A 23139-nucleotide genomic window follows, 5' to 3' on the forward strand; every position below is an offset into this window, starting at 1 on the left:
TATGCTAGGCTGTGTGATGAAGATATAACCCCGTCAACTTTCGTATTATCGAAGACAAATTGTGAACAAATAGAATTTTGATTTTTAAAACCACTACAAGTTTCGCATTACCCCTTTCACGTCACTTAGCGAAACTTACACACGCCATAATCATCTCATGAATTATTCATGATTTCTGCCTTAACTTGATAGGGAAAAAGATGATGCACACAGGTGTATGTAAACTCCGGCGTTTTGCTAGAAGGGTATTCATAAGTAAGCGTTTCAGTTTGTTCATTAATGACACCACTTACAAACACATTTACGCGCACGTATTGTTTTGCTTGGATGAATTCATTTATTTATACACTAGGAATATTTTATAGATGATGAGCTCGTGACTCTTGAATGAAGTGTTACTGACGAAATGCTACGTTAAAAAGTTATCATTACTAGAGGGCGCAGTTTTATGATATTGCTTAATATTGATCACTTTCACGCAATTCAATGCAGTTGCAATGATCAAATGCCAAATTCACAAATGTTGCTTTATTGTAACGTTTATCTTGTTGAATTGATTTTCTCCATGCCTAGTAAACCAAGTAAGCCAACTGTATTCTTTAGCTTCAAACTAGTTTAGCAAAATGTGTGATGTGCCCAAATATGGTAGTGATATGCCAAAATTTGGTAGTAATATGACGTCATCGGGTCCATTATGGGCACATCATATTTTGTCACATACAGTTTGATAGTGTAGGCCTAGTCAGAGCTTAAAATACAGGTTATTGCAGTCTTTCATAGAACTGGTACGTTATAGGCTAAGTTAAAGGCCTAATCGTTATAACAAACATTACTACAGTTGTAAATACATGTTTTCCATTCATTTTAAGCTAACTATATCATCAACATACTCAGACGTTGAACGTGCATCCGAGTGATGTATGTATAGTTGTATAATGATGATAAAGACATTTGTATTTTGAAGCATAACGTTAAAATTGCTATCAATCTCTCATCATAGTCATTATGTCAGCAAGCGTAAAAATAACAGGTTGCCGTTGAGTTAAGTTTACCAGACATCATTGTTAGGACATAGAACATAGTATGCTAAAGCTATGTCTACACTATCAAAACAATTGTGCCTAAATATGGTAGTGATATGCCCAAATATGGTAGTGATATGACATCATCATGTCCATATATTGGCACATCACATTTATAGTGTAGACAGAGCTTAAACTCTTGAATTTTACTTGATATTTTATACTACAGAACATAATTTGTTTTTATTTAAAAAGTAACGTACCCTAATTTAATTTTAGTAGGTAGTCATTTACATTGCTTTTTAGTCGCGTGGACGCGACTCTATAGTTCACTATGTCGGTCGGTCTGTCGGTCTGTCTGTCGGTCCGGTATCACTATGCATTGTAGCACGCGACTTAATGGCTGTTGGCCTTGTTTATTTTTGTCTAGCTTTTAAAAGTCAAATATAAATTATATAGAAAGTTGTTTTTGATAGTACAAATCTGGTTTTCAAGTATAAATACGTTATAATGAACCTATTCGTAGATGGAACTAACGTTTTATTCACAAGTTATCTAAATCGCATTATACAAATGTTTCGACAATAATTTAACCTTAACATAAATTACTCAATTTAAAGTTATTGGTATTTAAAGGCTTAGTTATATCTAGAACATTTATAGGTTTCCATTAGTCCAGATCATTTATATTTCGAAGAGTTTATTCAACACCTTTGTCCTGGCTTCATGTTGTTTGTAATGTATTATACTATGGGTGACCGGTAAACGAGCTTTGCTCCTATGGTCATCCATATCAGCGCTTGTTATTTATCTTTTATGGACTTGAAAATGGTAGAATAAATTGATACTGATGCGTGAATATTAAAATGTAGTCAATAACAAAAAATGAAATAAATCTCCACGATTAATTAAATGCTTTGAAATGTGTACATGATCACTGTTACGTAAGGCCTACTAAGCATAATCAGTAAATCTATTTAATCGATATAGATCTTGTTCATGATTAGCTTCAGTCCTAATAAAGGTGCGTTCTCATTTACTGAGCCCGGATTCCGGTCATTTCGGAGCGTAGCTACTTTATACAGCCTGGAGCTTTTTAAGGCCTAAGGTAACCAAGCCTATTCCAGAGGCTGAATGTAAACGTAGCCTAAGAGGGAGACGGAGAGAAAGAGAGAGATTTTTTTTTTCCAATTGAATTCAAAAGAAAATTTCCTTCTTTTTTCTTTTTAAAGTAATATAAAATATGAACGAATGCAACTTTTGTAACTGACGTATTTTACTTTCATTTATCAGGACATTCCAATACTACTCCCAAAATGTGTGGTAAAGCATGATACGCTGATAGTACATGTCATGTCCCTTACATTTAGATACGCTGATAGTACATGTCATGTCACTTACATTTAGATACGCTGATAGTACATGTCATGTCACTTACATTTAGATACGCTGATAGTACATGTCATGTCACTTACATTTAGATACGCTGGTAGTACATGTCATGTCACTTACATTTAGATACGCTGATAGTACATGTCATGTCACTTACATTTAGATACGCTGGTAGTACATGTCATGTCACTTACATTTTAGATGCAGCTGTAGTAATGAAGTTGTAAAATTTCAAAAGTTTCATTGAGTTTTTGTCACTGATTATCACGAATGTATCAGTGAACCCAAGCATGATATTTTAATGTGTTATATACATTAACAATTCTTAGTAGAGGTTACAGAAAAGTCATCATTTAACGTTCTTTATAGTTACCGGGTAACTAACCTCATTTGGATCAGAGTGAGAGGTAACATTAAGAATATAGGCCAATTCAACTCATCAAACCCCTCACCCGCTCCCCCACCCCCGCTATCCCTGTCGTCATAATTATTAGAGTTTACAACATGGTTTGTTGAATTTGCTTTACGTGCAGTGCTTTCTTTTGATTTCTTTGGTGAATATGTCAATGGATTACATTTCCATGGCTAACCTATATTAGGTTTACATGATGGCCCATGACCTGCACATTATAGGAAAGGTTTTGTTTGTTGAATAATACTTTTAATAAAATAATTTTTAAAAAAATTAGAGAAACGAAATACTTGATAGTATACAGAGGGCGACAGAGGCGTACTATTTAAAGATATCCCCCAAAACTTGAAAAATTAATATTAAAATCAGATTTTGATTAGACCATTTTGTACCGGTAGTTTTAATAAATAATCACTTCCGCAGAAAAAAGAAAATAAAGTTTTCAATTAAAATTAGACAAAACAAACGGTTAAATTCAACCAAAAATCCATTGGCTTGCAACCAATTTGACTATTTTTTTGCAGTTTTTTCAGGTAAATACATTTTTTTTCACTTTGTCAAAGTGAATAACTATTATGAACAATTTGAAACAATGTTTGAGACAATATCTTTAAAATGTTGGCCCATATTGAAGATTTTAAAAAGCTTTTGTGACGTCACCAGTATATCGAAAATCAATATGATCTGTGTTGGTATATAATTCAGAATAACTTTATAATTGTAAAAATGTTCGTGCATACAAACTTGGCAAAGGCTTGGTTGTTTCCAAGTAACAAAATGAAGTGAATATTATCTGTTTCTGTCTGCAATGTTTTTAAAACAACATGAACTCATCCAAGTGTAATAAACATTATTTCAATCAAAATGTGTTTCTTTAGTCTACCGCCTCACATTTCAGTGGATATTTATTACATCATTGACGGTAACATTCAAAACTAACATATGTCTATTTATTTTACTGTTTCAGCAAAACTGTCGTCATTTTTATTTCAAAAGAATATTGATGAATCGATCGAATCTATTTCTCTTTAATCTTAAATTTTTCGAAACCAAAATAGATCGCCAAGTAATGTTTAAGTATTGCAAGATACGCATTAAAATCGACTAAAAGTGCGTTAAAGACTTTTATGTAGCTAGTAATACTTAGATTGGCACGATTGTACTGTCGTTAATCCGATGTTTTAAATGTCTTGGGAATTGTGAGTGGTATATAAAATAGCGGTTGTCGTTGAACCGAGCACTTACTTCACTTTCACCAATACTTCTTCACAACTTTGAAGTAGTCGACCAAAACGTGGAAGATGAAAGTAGTATTGGCTCTTGTAGTTGTGTCCATAGCAATCTCATGGTAAGCGTTTCTTATTTGATTTCCATTATATCGTTTATTACTGTATACTGTTTATACAACATTATGCTCATTGATTAGTTTCAGCAATGTTATACCTATTTAAATTTGTTTAGGCGCATTGTAATTAATGTTGGCATTTAAAACGAACTATATCTTGTCAACTTTAAAATCTTACGTTTTCCAATAATGACATAGTACAGTATAGGCCTAAACCAAATGCAGTGATCTCTTTGAGGGTTTAGAGGATTCGTTGGCGTTTTATCAGAAATATTCTTTGGTGATTCATTAATAAGGTTAAATTTATAACATCCAAATAAAAAAATAGTAATAATAAGTAATATAAGTTGATAGTGTCACTGTAGTTAGCTTTAGTTCGGATTATTAACTTTTTTTTCATTTTTTTAGGCCATTTTAATGTCACATAATAGTTATCCACTTTGACCACAAATTGGATTGGGAAAAACATTATTTAAACTGTAATTTAAAGCAAATTGGCTGCCAGCCAATGCGTTTTTGGTTAAATTTAACCGGTTGTTTTGTCATTTTATAAGTGAAAACATTGTTTTTCGGGATTTGTCTACAGAAGTGATTAACTTTGTTAAAACTACAAAATGGCCTATTCAAAGTTGTTCATAGTTGGACAATATATTTTATCAATATATATACATATACACGTTTTCTCGGTTTTTGTCATTAACCTCTGTTTCGATAGGGAGAAATTATTGCCAACAAATAATTATTTCCTTACTGCATACCAGCTTACTAAATATTTATTTTATTTTCTGATATAAGATTAATTTTAAAAATATTTAATTCATTACTGCTTACAAGATTTATTTTACTTTGTGAGATAAGATTAATTCAATTATTCTTTCCGCTTTGTAGCATCGATGCATTGAGTTGCAGATGCGACGATGACTGGCAATGCAGAAAATCAATCTGGGACAGCCATTGCAAACCTGGCGCCCATTTTGTATCCGGAATGTGTGGATGTGAACTAACTTGCTCAAAGGTAATAATGTTTGTTACTCCTTTGTTAATTGTAAGAAGGTATACTTATTTATATAATTTTGCTGACAGTCATTTTTCTGGATCAACAGTTTTGAGGTGATTATCCAGATCTCCAGATTTTGCCATTTTGAATTCCGGCAATAAACATCATTATTATTATTAACATTTTCTGTCGTCTGATTGTGTCAACCAATCAAATGTCACCAGGCTGTTATTTTCACATATCATTTAACATGATCACAATTAAAATATTTAACAAATGACTTTTTGAAATTGGCAAACTATTGATGAATTAAGACAATTATCTTCTACTGTAAAAACGTTTTTAATTGTCATCTTGCTGCTGTTGGTTCTTTTGTTTAGATAGATGATCAGGTAAACCTGAGAATATTTTCGTGTTTATTCGCCATTAAAGTAAATCTCGTTACTGACAACTATGAAAAGTAAGAATCAGGAAATCAAGATACCAAAACAATTTAACTATAAAATCTACTTATACAACAAAATGTACACTACCTTAACTTTGTATTATTATTTACTAAGAATGGTATTTTTGACGTTATTGACATTTTCTAGAATTTATTAAAATGATTGGTCTTGAAATTTTGTTTCGTTTAGATCGAGGGTGAACAGTGTGGTGGATTATGGGACATTAATGGTAAATGCTCAGTTGGTTTGGAATGTGTGAACGAGCCCCAACCAGAGACTCCAGAAAACATTTTCTTTATGGATGCTGGTGTTTGTCGAAGAATAGGTAATGTTACTTATGATGTTTATTAGCATATTATTATTATTTATTCTTTATACCATGATTGTATTGCGTGTCGCTTTAACAATCAGCACCAAAATAATGCGCTGTACAATCTACCGCCGCTATGATAGCATTCGCAACAGCGTCAACAATGCGTCATCTTGCTAGCAAAAGCATCTTTAGATTGAATTAATTTCGATTATTTTTTTTTACTTTTCAAAATAGAAGACTTGAGTACAAACACAAAAGGTATTAAAATAGTATTATTTTTTTTCCAAAATATTTTGTTCGGTATGCGCTTAAATAAATGGCAAAATTACTAATTTCGATAATATTTATGATAAAGATGACATAATTATGAATGTTTGAAAAAAATAATGTTACACCAATCTTACTGTATTATAAACTGTAACTTCTTTCTTTCCTTTTCTGTTCCTTCTGTGAAATTGTAACTTTTGATTTTACTTTTTCATCAGTTCGTTACGTCTTTATATTCTTTGTTTCATTTCTTCCTTTTCTTTAATTTGTTTTCTTTTTCCCTTCTATTATCTTGACTAATCGACTCTATTATACACTTTAAATTCTTTTTTTCTTTTTTAACTTCTGTTATCTTTACTATAATTTACTCTATTGCCCACTGCACAACGTTTTTTCAACTTCTATTTTTGTTTTCATTTTTCCTTTCTTCTTTCTGTTCTGTTTTCTATTCTATTGTCCATTGTCTTTTGTTTCTTAATCTTACTGTTCTTTTTCCCCTTTGCATATCTACTTTCTTGAAACGTTATTATTTCTCTTAAAATTAGAAAAATTAGATTTAATTTATTTCTTGAGTATTGGTGTTTCAGGTATTTTGTTATTATTGTATTAATTAATGTACATTATCTTACTATTACGATGGAAACGCTATAGATTCGATTGAAATGAAATCACAAATACTCCATTTAAGTGGAGAAAAATTAAGCGTTTTGTGTACAGCCTTTGCTTTTACACTTATTTTCACAAAACAAAAAATAATATAGTTGATAATCAGTCGATAGCATTTTCATTTACTTATGTATCCTATTGTTTAATTTATATATTATTTTGTTCTGCATTATCTTAATAATCCACTAACACAAGCATTAGTTTATTGGGGTTATTACTACAATATATATAATTATATATCAGTGAAGAATTAAGGTAATCTGATTTTCTCCGATATTGTTTAGTATGTATAGATCATTCTAAGTTATAAGCGATAAAGGAGAATTCAATTAAACTTTGGTTGCCTTCAACTTTTTTTTTTACTAATTTTTTTGTTGTGTATATAGTAGCATCAGATTTAATATGTACGATGTATATTTTTGTCTCCTGAATGATAGATATAAATTTGTTTTCTTTCAATTTTTAGCGATTTAAAAAAAATTAATATGTTTTTTTAAATTTGTATTTGACATTCTCATTATATTTTTTAAACACACAAACTTTGTTTGGGCTTTTTTATTATGATTATTTTTACGCTTTAGAAAAATTCTAATAAATTTCGCCATTTAAGAATTTACAAATTTATTTATATCTCTTCTAATAATATAAATAGACGCTTCATGTTATTCAACACATTTTTTAAACATCCATCGTTTTTGGCTTTTTAGTCCATTTTATAAATGTACAAACTTCTTCTTAATGTCCTAATACAACATGTACCATTTCAATTATAAAGAGTTTTACTTCAATATTTTTTTTAATGAATGTTTAAACTAAAAATGTTGTTTTTCTTTATGCAAACAGCGGTAGCTTCATAAGCAAGACAAACGATTATGAAATGCATATGCAAAAAAATCTTCAAGTCTGGGAAGAAGTAACAATGAAACGACCAAGCAACTTAACTCAATCACCGGCCTTACACCAAAAGGACGGAATTAAATCAACTTAAAGGCGGCAACCATCTAATATTTATTATTATATATTCTATTCTATTTAATCTTATTTGAATTACACTGTGCATACTAAACGGGAGTGAGGCGCTTGGTGGACGGTTGCGCTCCATAGTAAAAGCTGAAATGTGTAGCAGTAAAGAAAAAAAAGGAAAAAAGGAGGAAAAATTGAGAATAAAAAAAGTGGAGTCGGGTAGTTTCTTTGGAATAAACAAAGATAGGAAAAGAAAACTCGATTTGTTATCGGGTCGAATTAATGATAATAAATATGAATAATATTTACTTATCTGATGTAAAAATTAATTTAAGTATTGTGTATGTAAGTAATCATTAGTTATAGTTTATTATATGTTTAAGAAGAAAACAAGTTACATGTCTGTCTGTATATTGATTGTTGTAAATATATAGTTTGTAATGGAGAATTTATGGCGGCACCATTAAATATTAGATATAACGCATTTAACAATACGTATATAATTGATTTAAATTAAAATCTGAATAAAGAGAATAGATGTGTCTATTATTAAAGTTCATTATTGCATTCAACGTTTGCTGTATTTTGTCAATCAATGTCTTTCATAAACATCGTTTCGTTCATATGCACCTTTTAAATAATGTAAATCTGAAAAATACTAGTAGGCATAGTAAAACAAATAGAAGTTGACCGTTATCAAGAATCTAAACAAGAAAGAGTAGTGTGAGATATTTTGATGAAATTTACTTCCGAGAAACGATGAACGATGTGTAGGCCCATCCCAAGTTGGAAAAGTATGGTACGGTAGGTACTATGAAGGCGTAGACCTACTTTCCTCCTTTATGACGGATCTGAGTTTGAGTTTTTCACATTACACAATCTTATCATACCCGGCTACGTGCAGGACCTTGTTAGCATGTGCATCCCAGGGTTTCCACTACATTTACATTATATATTGATGTGAAAGGAACAAAATAGGATTACAAATTACAATTGTTGTTCTGGCTACAATCTGAAGTTCATTAAAATTTTGATCGTGGGTTCGATTCTTCCTGTTACATCTTTCTGACGAAGGAGTGTGGTATGATGATGGTACCCCCAATTCTTCGCATTTTACTTTAATCAAATGTTTAAAATAAATTATTATCTCATATCAAACTTAAAATGCATGTTCTATCTGCTTTTAATGCCGGCGACGGATGTCCTCTTTTAATTCATTTCTTTAACTTAATTTTTAGTAGTTTGAACCAACAATATTACTTTCCGTAATGTATAATCGGTGAAGCATTACCTTATAAAATAAATTGTATAACAACTAAGGACGATGACGTAATGTTTATTATTACCATCACCGTCTTTCTCATCAACTGTCATAATTCGTTATTTAAATCATCATATTTACTTAATAACATGTTATTCCTTTTTTATCAGTGCAAATTGTTCAAATGATATCTATGTATAAATAAATATGTTATCAAGTAGGCCTAAATATTACTTTAATTGTAAAACCGCTTTTATGTTTAGAAAAAATGAAGAGAAGCAATATTTGATTAAAGGGAGAAGGAAGAGGTATTCGCGTATAAGGCTACCGATAGCCTTGCTCTGACCATGGAGTAAATGCTAAAAAAGTAAAATTATACTGTTTATGCTTTGACTAAAAATATCTACAATTAATATGCTTAATGTAACTAAAAAATTGCTTCGATAAACGAAAAATGTGTGAAAAAGAAACGAAGCAATATATGACTGTCACCAAAAATGTCGTTAGAAGTCTGTTTATTAGTCGTCACAGTCAAATGCCATTATATAAACCTTGTTCCAAAACATCTATATAATGATCGATTCTAGATCCATACTTATCATTACTGATAATTTAACGAATTCCCTTGCATAGGCAAAGTATACGCATTAGTGGCCTTTATGTTATATAATTACAGTCATTAGCTCTAGTAACTATTTATTCCTTTCGAAATCGTGGTTAGTATTTGGCTGTTGTTCAGAATTGTTGATCTGAATTTATGCTGTGTCTCAATTGAGCATTGGATTCTTTTCTTTCTTCTTCTTTTTTGAATTATAATTTGCCGTTAGATATATGAAAGAAATTACATCCACTTTACTGTATGTTTAAAAGGCGTACAGTTTATCATTTTTGGAATAGGTTATTATTTTCTAAATTTATATTGAAATGTGCAATATTGTGTTAAAATATACATTTCTATATAACACAATAAAAAATATCAACATTGGTTCTAGGCATAAACTTTATTTTACTTCTAAATAAATAGCACTTACGAAATACTAAATTTACGATTTCTGCTTAGTTAAATCAGCACACAGAGTACGAAAATAACTTTTTAAAATTGTACACTAAGCATTTGTTCGTTTAGTTTGTGCAACATACATGCGCTATCATTTCGCTTTTATAAATAGATTTAATTACACAGGTATTAAAAAGTTCATAAAATAATACTATTTTTACTTTGGTTTTGTTATGTCTATATACTAAGACTGGTTATGTTGTCCATGAATTATCATAATATTAATGATACCATGGACTCTCCATGATGTTACAGTATATCTAGATTTTTGCAATGACCTTTTTAAAATACAGGTTGTAAGTATACATTACACTGTATACGGTATTGTAGAATTAGATACGGATGTACACAAAACAATAATAAAATATTCAGCCTACAACTAACATTTGGTTTCCACTAGGATGTAACGCAAATAATTTGACCAATCACAAATGATGAGGTCTCTCTGCTTTGGTCTAATCTGGGAACTTGAGTTTTCATGGTCTAATTACCAGATTTGTGCGTACATTTTGTTTGCGAATTTAACATTTATAATTGGTCCTATTGCTCATTTTGATGTTTAAATTATAGAATTCATCTGTACATCCATGCTACTACGTCTGTAAAATTAAAGTCCAAAATTTGTGCTACATATTTTTGTTTTAATTATTATTCGATATTGCATAGCACAGGTCACTGACATGGTAAGAACAAAGAAACAATGTGACTTCCTTATTTGGAAAAGGTGTAGCATAATTCACTGACAGTACATGTGTATGCGCATAGACTGTCATTTCAATCATTGTCAACATTCTATTGACTATGTTTCAATCAACCATGCAGATTAAAAGCCATTAGGGCACAAAGATGGTTAGGACAGAGCATGTGTATGCACATAGACTGTCACTTCAATCATAGTCAATGACTATGTTTCAATCCACCATGCAGATTAAAAGCCATTAGGGCACAAAGATGTTTAGAACTGTACATTATAGTATATGTATGAATCCATAACAATACTTGTAGCAGTGCGAGTGACAGTATGTTGATTAGAGCACATACAAAGCATACAAAATCTATCAAATTCTTTAATACGAATTGTTTTCATATAGGTGCTTCGTCTTCTGTACCGCCCTCTGGTGCGTTCCAATGATCGGTCACTATCAATTTGATGTGCAGAGAGCAAATGTCACAAGGAACAATAACATCATTTTTAATCTCAGATTCCTGTAGTATGTAACTGCCACCACATCGGCAAGGATAGTATGCTACATCTAAAAAGAAAATATTAACCCATTAAACAATACCACTGATTTTACATTTAATTTTCATGTCTTGTCACATCACATGCTAACATAATAACTTATGCTAGTATAGAGGGCTCACTCTATAATGACACGCTATCACACAATAAACTTAGCTAAAAACTGTTAGTTATATCATGTCAATAGCACGTAGAGAAAAGTGAATTGTTGTATTTGTACAAAAATGATTAATATTAATTAGGCAAATTATAACAAATATGTCTAAGATGTCGATATTACTCAATCAATTTCATCAGATATGGGATAGGGCTATAGTTTTAAAGTTTGTTATTGCATTCAACTTCAACATTCAACTCAGTTTGCTGTATTTTGTCAATCAATGTCTTTCATAAACACTCGGTATCAATTTGCACTTACGCAATTACTAAATTTACAATTTCTGCTTATGTACATCAACACACAGAGTATGCCAACAATAGATCCCTAGCAAAGCTATACTAATCACTTAAAACAGGGAGTAGTTATTCAAATCACTGCTTAAAACATACCATCATCAAAGTCCATATCTTCAACTTCTACTTCTTCATTTACTGCTACTGATTGTTGCACATGTCTTTCTATACAAAAACAAATAATAATTGTTAATACTGTACTTAGTAAATTTACTATCCTATCATTTGCGTCAATCTTAGGACATACTATGAGGTAATCATTGACCCTTGATCTTTGACACACTTAATTTTAACTGCTTTTGAAACAAACCATTCTTGGGATATGTTATATGGTAATTATTGTATTTTTACGGCATTTACCAGGCCACAGAAATAAAAAGTATAATTGCAATGTTAGTTAGGGATTAGGACAGCAAGATATTACAGGTGTACCATTAGATTCAGCATCATACTGTCTTCTTGCATCGTCATCCCCTAAAATCTTCCATGCTGCTTCCAGTTTTAGGTATTCATTTAATGCAGCTTCTCTTTCACTCTCTTCAACTTTGTCCGGATAACACTAGAAAAACAAAGATTTCATAATATTTAATGGTGATAGTTCAAAATAATGAGAGTACTGAATATATGTCACATTTGTGTGATGATCGTTCTCCACCATTTTATGCTTTATGTGTTGAAACAATGTGTATAGAAAGTGTAGAAAATACACTGTAAAACATGGTACAGTTAGAACTACATGTACAGTTAGTAGTACAATTTGTATAGGTACAGTACAGTAGGCACTGGGCCTAGGCTTATGTACACATCACAGATGTATACACATAACATCACTTATATTAGTAATAAGGTTCTATCCTCTACTTCTAGGCCTACTTTCACTTGCCTTGCTACTCCTACTAGGCTATAATTTAAATCAATATTTATTCATCATGTATTATTAAATATTAATTATACTATAACTTATAGTATTTATACTACTAGGGGCCTATACAAGATCAGACACTTTACACAAGTATGTTTATGAGTATTGATTCAGTTCAACATTTGGCCTACAAAATCTAGGTAATAAAAATGTTTTATATACCCTGTTCACTCATGCCTACAGCCTTGGTTTCGGGGATTTTCACGGGGAAATATCCATTTCCACCAACAAATATATAGGCCTAGACCTAGGCCTAGGCCTAGCTAGAGTAGAGGCTAGGCCCTAGTAGGGAGAGGGAGAGTCTATATTGGTTATTATGAATTTTAGCTCTTTCTCATTTAAATTAAAATATAATGCAAATTGTACCTTTAGCAATGCCTTTCGGTAAGATTTTTTCAATTCTTCTTTAGACGCAGAAACATCACTGCCAATTATTTTATACAAATCAGCATGATTTTCTGCTGCAGCAGCCATCACAAACAAAACACAATTTGACTGTTTTTTTGTTGTGCAAATAGCGCCACCAACAACAAAATACTTCGCACGCACACAATGTTTAGGACAATTTTTGTTCATTTTTAGTCGCGTGGACGCGACTCTATAGTTCACTATGTCGGTCGGTCGGTCTGTCGGTCTGTCTGTCGGTCCGGTATCACTATGCGTTTTATCGCTTTTCTGTACTTTTTGAACTGTTTTGATGTACAGAAAAGTTTTAAAGTACATTACTTTTTGAAAGTTCATTTTTTTCTGAGAGCACGCGACTTATGGCTGTTGGCCTTGTTGTAATAAACAGCGAGCGATTCATTTTGCCGTGACAAAAAATGTTTTGGTACAATAGAATTGTAACAAAACCACAAAACAAAATATTAAATAAAACTTGCTACTTTATGTTTTTATTCATTAATATATACAAAAGGTTTATAATGCATTATTAAATCATAACCACATTTTTAAAATATATTTTGCAATACAAAATAAAAGTGTGTGTGTTGATAATATTATGAATTTTAACTAATAAGAGGGTTTGCTTTCTACATACATTACTTGATTAATACTAGTAATATTTCAGACATAAAATTAACTAATAACAATGAAAATTGTAGACTTAATATCTAATACCCCCCGAGTGGAAACACCGGATTTCTTTTTTTATCTGGTATATTCGTCTTTTTAAAAGTCCCATTCCCTGCGTTTTTTAGATCTAATGTAAGGTCACAAACTACATTTAATGTAAAAGTAAATACTATATGGTCCATTGCGATAAATGTTAGCTATTGTTCAGGTTCTATTTGTCAATCTCGTGTTCAACTTCAGATGAACATACTGATTGAAGTATTAAATCTTCTGCCGTCATTTCTTCCAATTCTTTTGCAATACGTTCGATTTCAATAGCAGCCTTGTCAAGATTATCCTTATGTATATCAATTGATGTTTTAACAATTGTGTACAAATCAAGTCCAATGGCCAATACACTCACTGCAATTCCAGCTGCTCTGAGTGCTGTGATACCGACAGCCTTCACTGCCGCTTCGCCTATGCCATCACATATCCTAAAAATCATTTTCCCAGCTAAAAGTAAAATTAAATGATTACTAATTTAAGGTGGGGCCACCAGTATATACTCTTGCACAACTTCAGCATTTACTTTAATTTGACTGTTTACTCTTAAGACATTTTACAAGTATTATCACTTCTGCATGTTTCCTTTAATTATCCACATAAAAAACCACTTAATTATACCTAGGCTATATTTAATATCAGAGACACGGCATTTTATGTTTAATAGACTTAGAAGTTTAGTTGTTTTTTATTATGAAGATCCAAGATCGGGTCACACAATTTTATACAAAAATAGAAGTCACTCACTTTAACTTTAAGACTAAAAACTTTCAGTTATATCTGCATGAAAATTATACTTGAGTTTACGTTTAAAAGTAGCCTTTTATTATTACCTTTTTTGGGTACTACTTATTTTTACTTTGTAATAATTATAGGTCTAAACAATACTATTTTTATGATGTGCTACTGTCTGATTTATAGTATTTGTATTGTTAGCTACTGATCAAGGCATGGTTGTGACAATCCCTATGTTATCAATTTATATCCTCTAGTCAAATGTAATATTGATTTTGTTTTTATTGTGGCGGCCCAAAAAGGATTTTTTAAATAACAGCTAAGAGAATAACAACCATTTATTTAACAGCCTGTAAATAATGTGCTCAAATAAAGCTGTGTCATAATAAGTATTATTCTGTGGAAATAACTGATTCCGATTGGGTATACTGTACTTTCCTGTTGGCCTACACTTTTATTATAACATAGTAATAGACAATGGATATTTTCTGTTCCGCACCAAGCAATGTTTGTTATTCTGAACCTATCGAGTAAACGTTTTGACATGCAAATAATACTCTTCGCTATTATTGATTCTGTATATGCCTATTATTTGTTTCGGTTTCAATGCTTTTATGTATTTTTCCGAAATTCCACATTATTACACACCAAATAAACACACATAAAGCTTTATTCTTTGGATTCAATCAGTCATGATCGACTGTGTAAAAATTTGAATATTGTTTAACACTCAGCATAGTTATCTAATAACTGACATTTGTATTTCAACAATACCATACGACTGAAATTATGTCATTATAGTGTGTTGTTAGGCATAGGCCTACTAGTAAAATTACTTAAACTTGTTATCACCATGGCCAATTGGATGACAACTTAAAGATGTATTTTCCCCCAAAGACATGAAAAATAAAGATTAATTAAATCAGACTTTGAATATATTATTTTGTAGATTTAATAAAGTTAATCACTTCCATGGAAAGAAAAAGAAAAAAAATAATGTTTTCACTTATAAAATGACAAAATAAATGGTTAAATTCAACCAAAAATCCATTTTTGCTTTAAATTATCAGGTAAATACATTTTTTTGTAATCCAATTTTTGGTCAAAGTGGATAACTATTAGGCCTATGAATTATTTTTTTCAGGGGGACAATACATCTTTAACCAAAACAATTTCTTGTCTATGTTTTCTTACCATTTACTGTCGTGGCTGTCAGTCCTTTGGTGATGATCGATCCACTAAGGGTCAGTATGTTGAGAAAATTAATAGACTTTCCAGCTATAAGTACAGCAACTAAAGAATAACAATTTGTAGTGTCTTGATTTATTTTCTTCTAGAACCCGAAAACAGTTTTACCAATGTTCTTAATACACTCAGCTTTATTATGATAATAATATTATTTCACTGTGCTGTTGATACTTCCTTGAATGTCCTTTTTTTTAAAAAAACATTATCTGATAGGTTTACACATAGGCTACAGCAGTTACTATAATATAAAAACTCTTACCTTCATATACGTCTTTAACAACTCCAATGTACTTTTTAATTTTGTTTCCAACTTCTATATGAATGAAAAAATGTAAAAATAAAATGAATATAGGTTTAGACATACTGCTATAGGACAGTTGGTTAAATTTTTATGAAAATAATATCATTACATTGATCAAATAAAATGTGTATTTTATTGAGTTAGGTCTTATAGACAATTAGAGGAGATGTATCTTTATTATATAAATAAGGTGCGAACAACCAATAAAAATGAAAACTCAATTGATTTATTTACTTACTTATAGCAACCTTGAATACGTCTTTGACTTTCTCAAAAACAACCATACATTTATCAAAGTTCTGTGCAGTTTTTATATGAACTTGAAGACTAGCTTGGTATTGCTTTTGACGTGTTTTCAGTTCATCCAACGTTGTATTATCCTTTATCAGTTCATTGGCCTTTTTAGCTGATTTGCTTTTTAATACTTCATCTGTAATTGAGGCACCACCAGCCACAGCTCCACCAGCAACCCCCATAGCAACTCCGCCTATAGTAGCAGCTAAAATTGGTGTAGCAAACCCAGCGGTTACAATGCTTAACACCGTAGCACCAATACCAACACCTAAACCAACTATTGATGTTGACGCTCCGGTTAGCTTGGCAATGCCAGACCTCTTTTTACGAATTTTCATCTCTTCAACAATATTTCGTAGATCTTTTATCAATCTTTTTCGACTTCTGTCCCATTTAGTAAACGCATCTTCTAATTTATATTGGTCGTCATGGACTCGGTTCAAAGATTCTAGTGTCGCAACCGCAAGTGATTCAGTTTCTTCTTTACTTTGATGTTTACCTTTAAAGGTTTTTGCAATCACTGGTATGGCAGGAACGATGGCTCTGATTCCTTCAAATCCCATTCTGTGAAAATAAAAATGTTGGACTGAAATATTAGCTTACCTTAATTAACAGTCATCGTCTATAGCGAAAATACAGGATTTTTTGGAAAGGGTGTGAGAGGGGCGGGTGTTGGAGGTAATACAATATCTTTCCTTTAAAAAAAATCACATACGACCTCCACCTTTTTAGGCTTGGATCTTCTAGATCAGGCTTCATTAACTAACTTCTTTCCTACATTACAAAGCCTGAATACTTATAATAAAGGCTAGTCGATAATCATGGGGGAATTAGTTTAATTCATCCATGCTATAATTTAAAGTACAGTAATCTATAAAACTTACTTCCAGAAAGAAGAACCATTTACTATTTCCTTGTATAACTTCACTGAAAGATTAACTCCACTTTCAAAAATGACAAACTTGTTCATATCTTCCTTGTCACCATATTTGTTAACTAAGGTTTTAACAGTGAGTAAAGTTTTTGCAGTAGCATTCATAATGAGTAAATCATCGAAAGGCAATAAACTCGCCATTTTGTTCTTATTAAGCGTGTTGTTGCGGAAGGAACATTTAATTGAAGGAACAATTATACTCCGAATATATATGTATAGGAACAATGTAGCTTTATAAATGTTCAACCAATCAGAATAGCCAACATAATAAAATACCCTTATACATTTTTTCAATAGGTACAGTAAGCTGAGCAATCAGCGATCTTTGCATTGGACATTTGTAGCACATAGCCCACCCGCCGCCCTCACACGAGCGGATGATGCAGACTAAAGAAATCTTGATTAAGAAGATATTATAAATGTCACATTTTATTTTATTCAATACAATTATAATATATTTTGCAACTATATAACATATTATAGAAAATATTTAATAACGATCTATTGTACATTACTTCCAAAAATAAAGATCTTACCACCATTGTTAATCGAAAGTATAGCATGGCCAAAAAGATCTACATCCCGACGTATGCGGCGCTCTACCCCATGGGAAACATTAGTGTTGCATGGAAAACCGCTGATTGCTCATTCTTCATATACTAGTATATAGTACTGAGAGTATAGAGATATGGACCCAAATGGAGCGTTAAAATAAATAACAATAAGCCGACCAATAAAAGAAGTAGAGACATTGGTTATCCTAGTGTTAGGCAGTGGAATGTCTCTGGTTCAAGCATTGCTATTTTGTAGCTTTGGTCGATGTACTGGGCTTGTGGGAGATTAGAACTGGAAAACTGCGATATAAGTCAAAGGTGAAAAGTACAAATAACAGAAAAAGATTGTACAGTATAGTAGGAAGAGTAGTAGTCACCAGTACTGTATTGACTGATAATGGATTTCGCGACCGGCGAAAAAAATGGAGGACTCTCAGAAAGGTCAATGCTTATTGATGGAAATAAATTAAGCAATATTCGTTACTTTTAAAGGATGACCTTATTCAAAGACAAATAACAGCCTTATCTCATTTTCTTTTCAAAAAGCTTTTAACAATGCAGTTAGTATACTTGATATTGTTAATTACTTAAAAAAATTCTAGATCCACCACTACAAGAATAAAGAATTGTTATCATAGATTGAACATATATTTATTATCAATGTTGTTAACTTTCAACAAAAATCAATTCAATAACAATTATAGTTCAGCTTTGGAGTAAATAAAACTAAATATCAAATGTAACACTGTTATTTTAGGCCTATTAGTTAAATGGTGTTTAAAAAATAGAAAAATGTCACTTTTGGAGCAGATGAAAATATTCGATCCCTTTATCTTCTAGCTAGACCCACTAATGCTTAGTTCTCCTCTTCGTAAATCTCACATTCAATTGCAACAGAAAATACTGATTGAAATATTAAATCTTCTGATTTAATATTTTCCAATTCTTTTACAATGCGTTCGATTTCAGTAGCAGCATTGTCAAGATTACCTTCATGCATATCAATTGCTGTTTTAACAATTGTGTACAAATCAAATCCAATGGCCAATACACCAACTGCAAATCCAGCTGCTCTCAGAGCTTTGATACCGAAAACCTTCAGAGCTGCTTCGCCAATGTCATCGATTACTCGTAAAGCTGTTTTTCCAGCTAAAAGTATATTAGATAATACCTGGTTTGATAGGGTTCTTGTGACTCGACATGCCAGAATGATAGTTTTAGACGTCAAACTTTGTCATTTTAGACGAACCCCCAAGGGATTTGGCGATCTTTAAACAGCAGCCGACATACACGTTTAAGTATAGATATAATAGGTATTCTTTCCATGGAATATTTATTCTTCGTTTTATTTCGATTGGAACATTGGAAATTGGTCACACTATGTTTTTGTTATATTTGCGATAATAGAAAATATAGGCCTAATTCTAACTTTGATTAGCCTGTTGGGGAGCTTATAAATACTGTATAAACTTTTTCATAAACAGTAATTTTCCGAGTCCGTTCCGCACCTGAAGAATGTCATGTGTTCAAGCTTGGGGAGAAGGAAATACTGTTCAAAACTAGAAGGATTGTAACAGTCCTCAAAAAGAGAATTTACATATTATGACTGAAATTCAGAATAATACTCATCAATTGCTTAACTCTCATTGGTTTCATGTGAGAGGTATGATTGTTAGGCCTACTTGACAAGAACCAATCATGCCTCATTATTAAGTTTTCCTTACCGTTTATTGCCGTGGACTCCAGTACACTTATGATGAACGAACCACTGAAGGTCAGTAACAGACTTTCCAGATACATTTACAGAAATAGTAATTCAATTTGTATAAATATGTTAGTGTAATGATTTAGTTTGAATGAAATGAATGAAAAGGTGAGTTACTTCCACGAAAGACAAAAAAAAACCAATTTGTATTTACCTTGAACTACGTCTTTAACTATTCCAATAACTTGTTTGAGTTTGTTTCCGATACCTGTATGTTATTTTATATATAAAATATAACAGTTATAAGTTAATTATCAATCAAGTTTTCAATTTATACATATAGTAGTATCGTTTGTTCATGGCGTAGGCCTAATTTTAAATACATTTATTGGTTCCTATTATATTGACAAAATATGTACGCCTATTATTAACAAGAATTTGTGGTTACTTTATACTATAAATAAGTATAACCCCTCCGGTACTTCTTAACAATAGATTCAGTTATGCAAATTCTGTATTTGAAAACAACCATTTGTAAATAAATACTTTGTCTTCACTGGAAAAGGTAATTTCTTTCTTTCTGTTGAGTTTGTTCTTCAATTCAAATTTAGAAGCACGATAGTCCTATATTTCTGTACTCCTTAATTAAAACAATGAAAACAATGTATTTACTTTGTTTGTTTGTCAACTATGAATGCGTCTTTAACTTTCTCAATAACGATCATGAAGTTATCAAACTTCTGTGCAGTTTTCATATGAACTTTAAGACCATCTTGGTATTTCTTTTTCACGGTTTCTAATTCTTCAAATATTTCATCATTCTGCATCAGTTCATTTGCCCTTTTAGCTGATTTGTGTTTTAATATTTCATTTGCAATGTCGGCACCGCCAGCCACAAATCCGGCAGTACTCGCTAAAGTAGCTCCGCCAACAGTTGTAGATACAATAGGTGCATAAAGCCCAGCGCTTACGAAGATTAACCCAATTGCACCAGCTACTACAACTGCGCCAACTACCGATGCTGATACACTGGTTAACTTGACAATGTTGAACTTCTTTTTACGAGAATTCATCTCTTGAACAATGACATTCAGATCTTCTATTAATCTTTTTCGGCTTCTGTCGCATTTAGTAAACGCATCTTCTAATTCAAGTTGGTCGTCATGGATTCCCTTTAAAGATGCTAGCGTCGCAACCGCATAAGATTCGGTTTCTTCCTTACTCTGATTATTAGTAAACAAAGTGGTTTCCATCACTGGTATGGCAGGAATAATAGTCTCGATGCATTCGAATCCTATTCTATAATCAATAACTTCATGTCCTTAGTTAATTCCGGAAGAAATTATATCGTATAAATTATTACAAAAAATATTGTCAATTAAAGTTGCAGTGTTACGCAAAATTCTAGTTGGCCTAGTAATAAGGGGATAGTAATTAGATTGAAATAAAGTGTTAACAAAATCAAAAGTTCCTTTATGTGTTTTTTAATTTAACAAGTTGCTATTAAAGTCTCATGAAAGATATGTATTTTTTCCTCACTATTATTAGTGTCAATTAAATTAAAGATATCTTTATTAAAAGTGTTAATTCAGGTAAACGGTATACTACTCCAAGGATTAGCTTTTTGGGTTGTGCATCAATTTCAAGAAAAGAACCATTAGTAATAGCTGATAAATCAGGGCGAAGAGTATATTTAAATCTCTTGGGTAGGTAAATGGCAACGCCTCCTCCTGGTATATCAGTACGTGGAACATGCAAGAAATTATAATTAGGAATATTATAAAAGAAAATGGGCGAATTATGATTTAAAAATGTTTTGATAAAACATAGTGTTGAGAATTCATGATTTATAGCACCGACGCATACATTAATAACCTGTAAAATGTTTAACAAGACTGCGTGTATTTAAGTGAAAGATACTAAATGAATATTCACATGTGTTGAATATTTGTTTTTAACACTATCAACATATTCATAAGCGCAAGAGTCAATATTTTCGGGAAATAATTGGGCATCGATATCATTGATAACGTCTTTAAAATTAATATCAAATGGGTTAAAAGTTATGTTATGTGAGAAACAACTCCTGAAAACAGTATTGTAAAATGATTTTGTAAAGTAGATCAAGAGGCTACAAATTAAACAAAATATGCAGGTATAAGAAAAAGAATAATTTAAGGATTCTTAGTCTATTATGTTAAGTAGTAAAGAAGTTTGTAGAAAAAAAAATGTTTCTTTCAGGTCTTTTACTTGTAATCTCCATTTTTTTTCTTTTTTCCAGTAGCAGTAAGATCATCTATAGGTCTATGATGTAAAATTTCTTGCTATCTAGCGCAGAACGTCGTTGTTTCAGAACTTCAATCTTATACCCCTTTCACTTGAAATAATAATACCCCTTATTATTTTTTATACCCGTTATATATTTTGTACAAATATTTAACGTATTTTGAAATAAAACTAAAGCAATAAGTGATCGTGTGAGGATGACCTTTTGACCCGAAACACTCCGGAGTTTGATGTTGGTACCTTTCACACCAAAACACCGGCCACGTGTCCCCGCAGTTCGCTCTCCGGAGAATGTTCAGCTGTTCAACCCCGCAGTTTTAAACTCCGGAGTTGCTTGATTTTACCTTTCACACCAAACAGCGGGGCGTCAACTCCGGAGTGTCTCCGGAGTTTTGCTTTTGGTGTGAAAGGGGTATTAGAAGCGTATGAGAGAAAACGGGCAATAACAAATATTAGTGACAATAGGTTTTTTTATTACAAATAATTGCATAACTCATGGAGAGAATTCTGTAAGATTGGTATAAAAACCGGAACTAATGAAAAACAAAGCATGGTATTTTGCTTGTGTATTTTGATACACTAAACAATTATTATGAAAACTAGAATTTAATTCGTCACTTTGACGAATTATAGGTGATCATTTTTATCATTTTACTGAAATTAATTTTTTTTTAAACATGCACGTACGTTAACATACGATCGGAAAATGTTGATGTATGCCATCCTATTATATGCTTATAGTGCTGAGTTGTGCCTATATGCCATATACAATATGTACAGTATATACTGTATATCTATATACAGTGTAGCATAGGTGAAATTACGGGACACACATGTTCTAATTTTTTGGCATGATGACGTTATCAAACTAAACTTTAAGATGACAATTTCGAAAGATAATTAATTGAGCAAAAAAATATAAGATTTGGAAAAAAATTTGGCACGTAGAAGCGCTGTGCGCGCTCTTTGAATTGTGTATAACTTTGACGAAAAATATGAAAAAACTACTTTTTCACTTCAACTGGCCATATGTTAACGTTACAACATCCGATAGGCTTAATTTTTATATGAATTAATATCTACATTTCATCAGCTTTCATAATAAATTATAATCATCAAGGTAACCTTCAATTCTGAAGAGCTGTAAGATATTCAAATTTACTGCGAAGGTGAAATTACACGGCCTACGTTATTCAAGTTTTTA

General features: G+C 31.6%; 5 protein-coding genes across 7 annotated transcripts in view; 2 read left to right on the forward strand and 3 right to left on the reverse strand.

Annotated features, from left to right (window-relative positions):
* LOC144847861 (proteasomal ATPase-associated factor 1-like) overlaps positions 1-23139 on the forward strand; it is a 103596-nt gene that overhangs the window by 2688 nt on the left and 77769 nt on the right. The window lies entirely within an intron of this gene.
* LOC144847869 (venom protein 302-like) lies at positions 4013-8395 on the forward strand. 3 transcript variants are annotated; one of them, XM_078704419.1, is made up of 5 exons: positions 4013-4174; positions 5060-5186; positions 5804-5939; positions 6162-6185; positions 7704-8395. In XM_078704419.1, the coding sequence occupies exons 1-5, from the start codon at positions 4128-4130 to the stop codon at positions 7715-7717; spliced, it is 348 nt and encodes a 115-aa protein (XP_078560545.1). In that variant the 5' UTR covers positions 4013-4127; the 3' UTR covers positions 7718-8395. The 3 variants fall into 3 exon arrangements, with proteins under 3 accessions (XP_078560545.1, XP_078560546.1, XP_078560547.1); XM_078704420.1 differs by having other exon boundaries at positions 6165-6185; XM_078704421.1 differs by lacking the exon at positions 6162-6185.
* Positions 10078-13262, reverse strand: LOC144847867 (dnaJ homolog subfamily C member 24-like). The gene is made up of 4 exons (XM_078704415.1): positions 13126-13262; positions 12270-12396; positions 11934-12002; positions 10078-11394 (listed from the first exon to the last, which is right to left on the reverse strand). The coding sequence occupies exons 1-4, from the start codon at positions 13231-13233 to the stop codon at positions 11225-11227; spliced, it is 474 nt and encodes a 157-aa protein (XP_078560541.1). The 5' UTR covers positions 13234-13262; the 3' UTR covers positions 10078-11224.
* LOC144848584 (uncharacterized) lies at positions 13626-17509 on the reverse strand. The gene is made up of 5 exons (XM_078705378.1): positions 17341-17509; positions 16401-17020; positions 16121-16174; positions 15808-15906; positions 13626-14328 (listed from the first exon to the last, which is right to left on the reverse strand). Exons 1-5 carry the CDS (start codon positions 17493-17495, stop codon positions 14045-14047), a joined length of 1212 nt encoding a protein of 403 aa, XP_078561504.1. The 5' UTR covers positions 17496-17509; the 3' UTR covers positions 13626-14044.
* LOC144847478 (uncharacterized) lies at positions 18888-20902 on the reverse strand. Its single transcript, XM_078703864.1, has 3 exons — positions 20322-20902; positions 19864-19917; positions 18888-19093 (listed from the first exon to the last, which is right to left on the reverse strand). Exons 1-2 carry the CDS (start codon positions 20900-20902, stop codon positions 19878-19880), a joined length of 621 nt encoding a protein of 206 aa, XP_078559990.1. The 3' UTR covers positions 18888-19093; positions 19864-19877.

This window comes from Antedon bifida, chromosome 7, assembly GCF_963402885.1.
Source record: "Antedon bifida chromosome 7, ecAntBifi1.1, whole genome shotgun sequence".
Lineage (NCBI taxonomy): Eukaryota > Metazoa > Echinodermata > Crinoidea > Comatulida > Antedonidae > Antedon > Antedon bifida.

Excerpts from the sequence above, each read along its gene's own strand:
- LOC144847869 (XM_078704419.1), top strand. The coding sequence starts at position 4,128 with ATGAAAGTAGTATTGGCTCTTGTAGTTGTGTCCATAGCAATCTCATG. Across the intron at positions 4,175-5,059 it reads GTGTCCATAGCAATCTCATG|CATCGATGCATTGAGTTGCA; the intron begins GTAAGCGTTTCT and ends TCCGCTTTGTAG. Across the intron at positions 5,187-5,803 it reads GTGAACTAACTTGCTCAAAG|ATCGAGGGTGAACAGTGTGG; the intron begins GTAATAATGTTT and ends TGTTTCGTTTAG.
- LOC144847867 (XM_078704415.1), bottom strand. The coding sequence starts at position 13,233 with ATGGCTGCTGCAGCAGAAAATCATGCTGATTTGTATAAAATAATTGGC. Across the intron at positions 12,003-12,269 it reads GTATGATGCTGAATCTAATG|AAAGACATGTGCAACAATCA; the intron begins GTACACCTGTAA and ends GTTTTTGTATAG. Across the intron at positions 11,395-11,933 it reads AGATATGGACTTTGATGATG|ATGTAGCATACTATCCTTGC; the intron begins GTATGTTTTAAG and ends TTTTCTTTTTAG.
- LOC144848584 (XM_078705378.1), bottom strand. The coding sequence starts at position 17,495 with ATGAATGCTACTGCAAAAACTTTACTCACTGTTAAAACCTTAGTTAAC. Across the intron at positions 16,175-16,400 it reads CGTATTCAAGGTTGCTATAA|AAGTTGGAAACAAAATTAAA; the intron begins GTAAGTAAATAA and ends TCATTCATATAG. Across the intron at positions 14,329-15,807 it reads GACAGCCACGACAGTAAATG|CTGGGAAAATGATTTTTAGG; the intron begins GTAAGAAAACAT and ends TTTTACTTTTAG.
- LOC144847478 (XM_078703864.1), bottom strand. The coding sequence starts at position 20,902 with ATGGAAACCACTTTGTTTACTAATAATCAGAGTAAGGAAGAAACCGAA. Across the intron at positions 19,918-20,321 it reads ATAGTTGACAAACAAACAAA|GTATCGGAAACAAACTCAAA; the intron begins GTAAATACATTG and ends AATAACATACAG.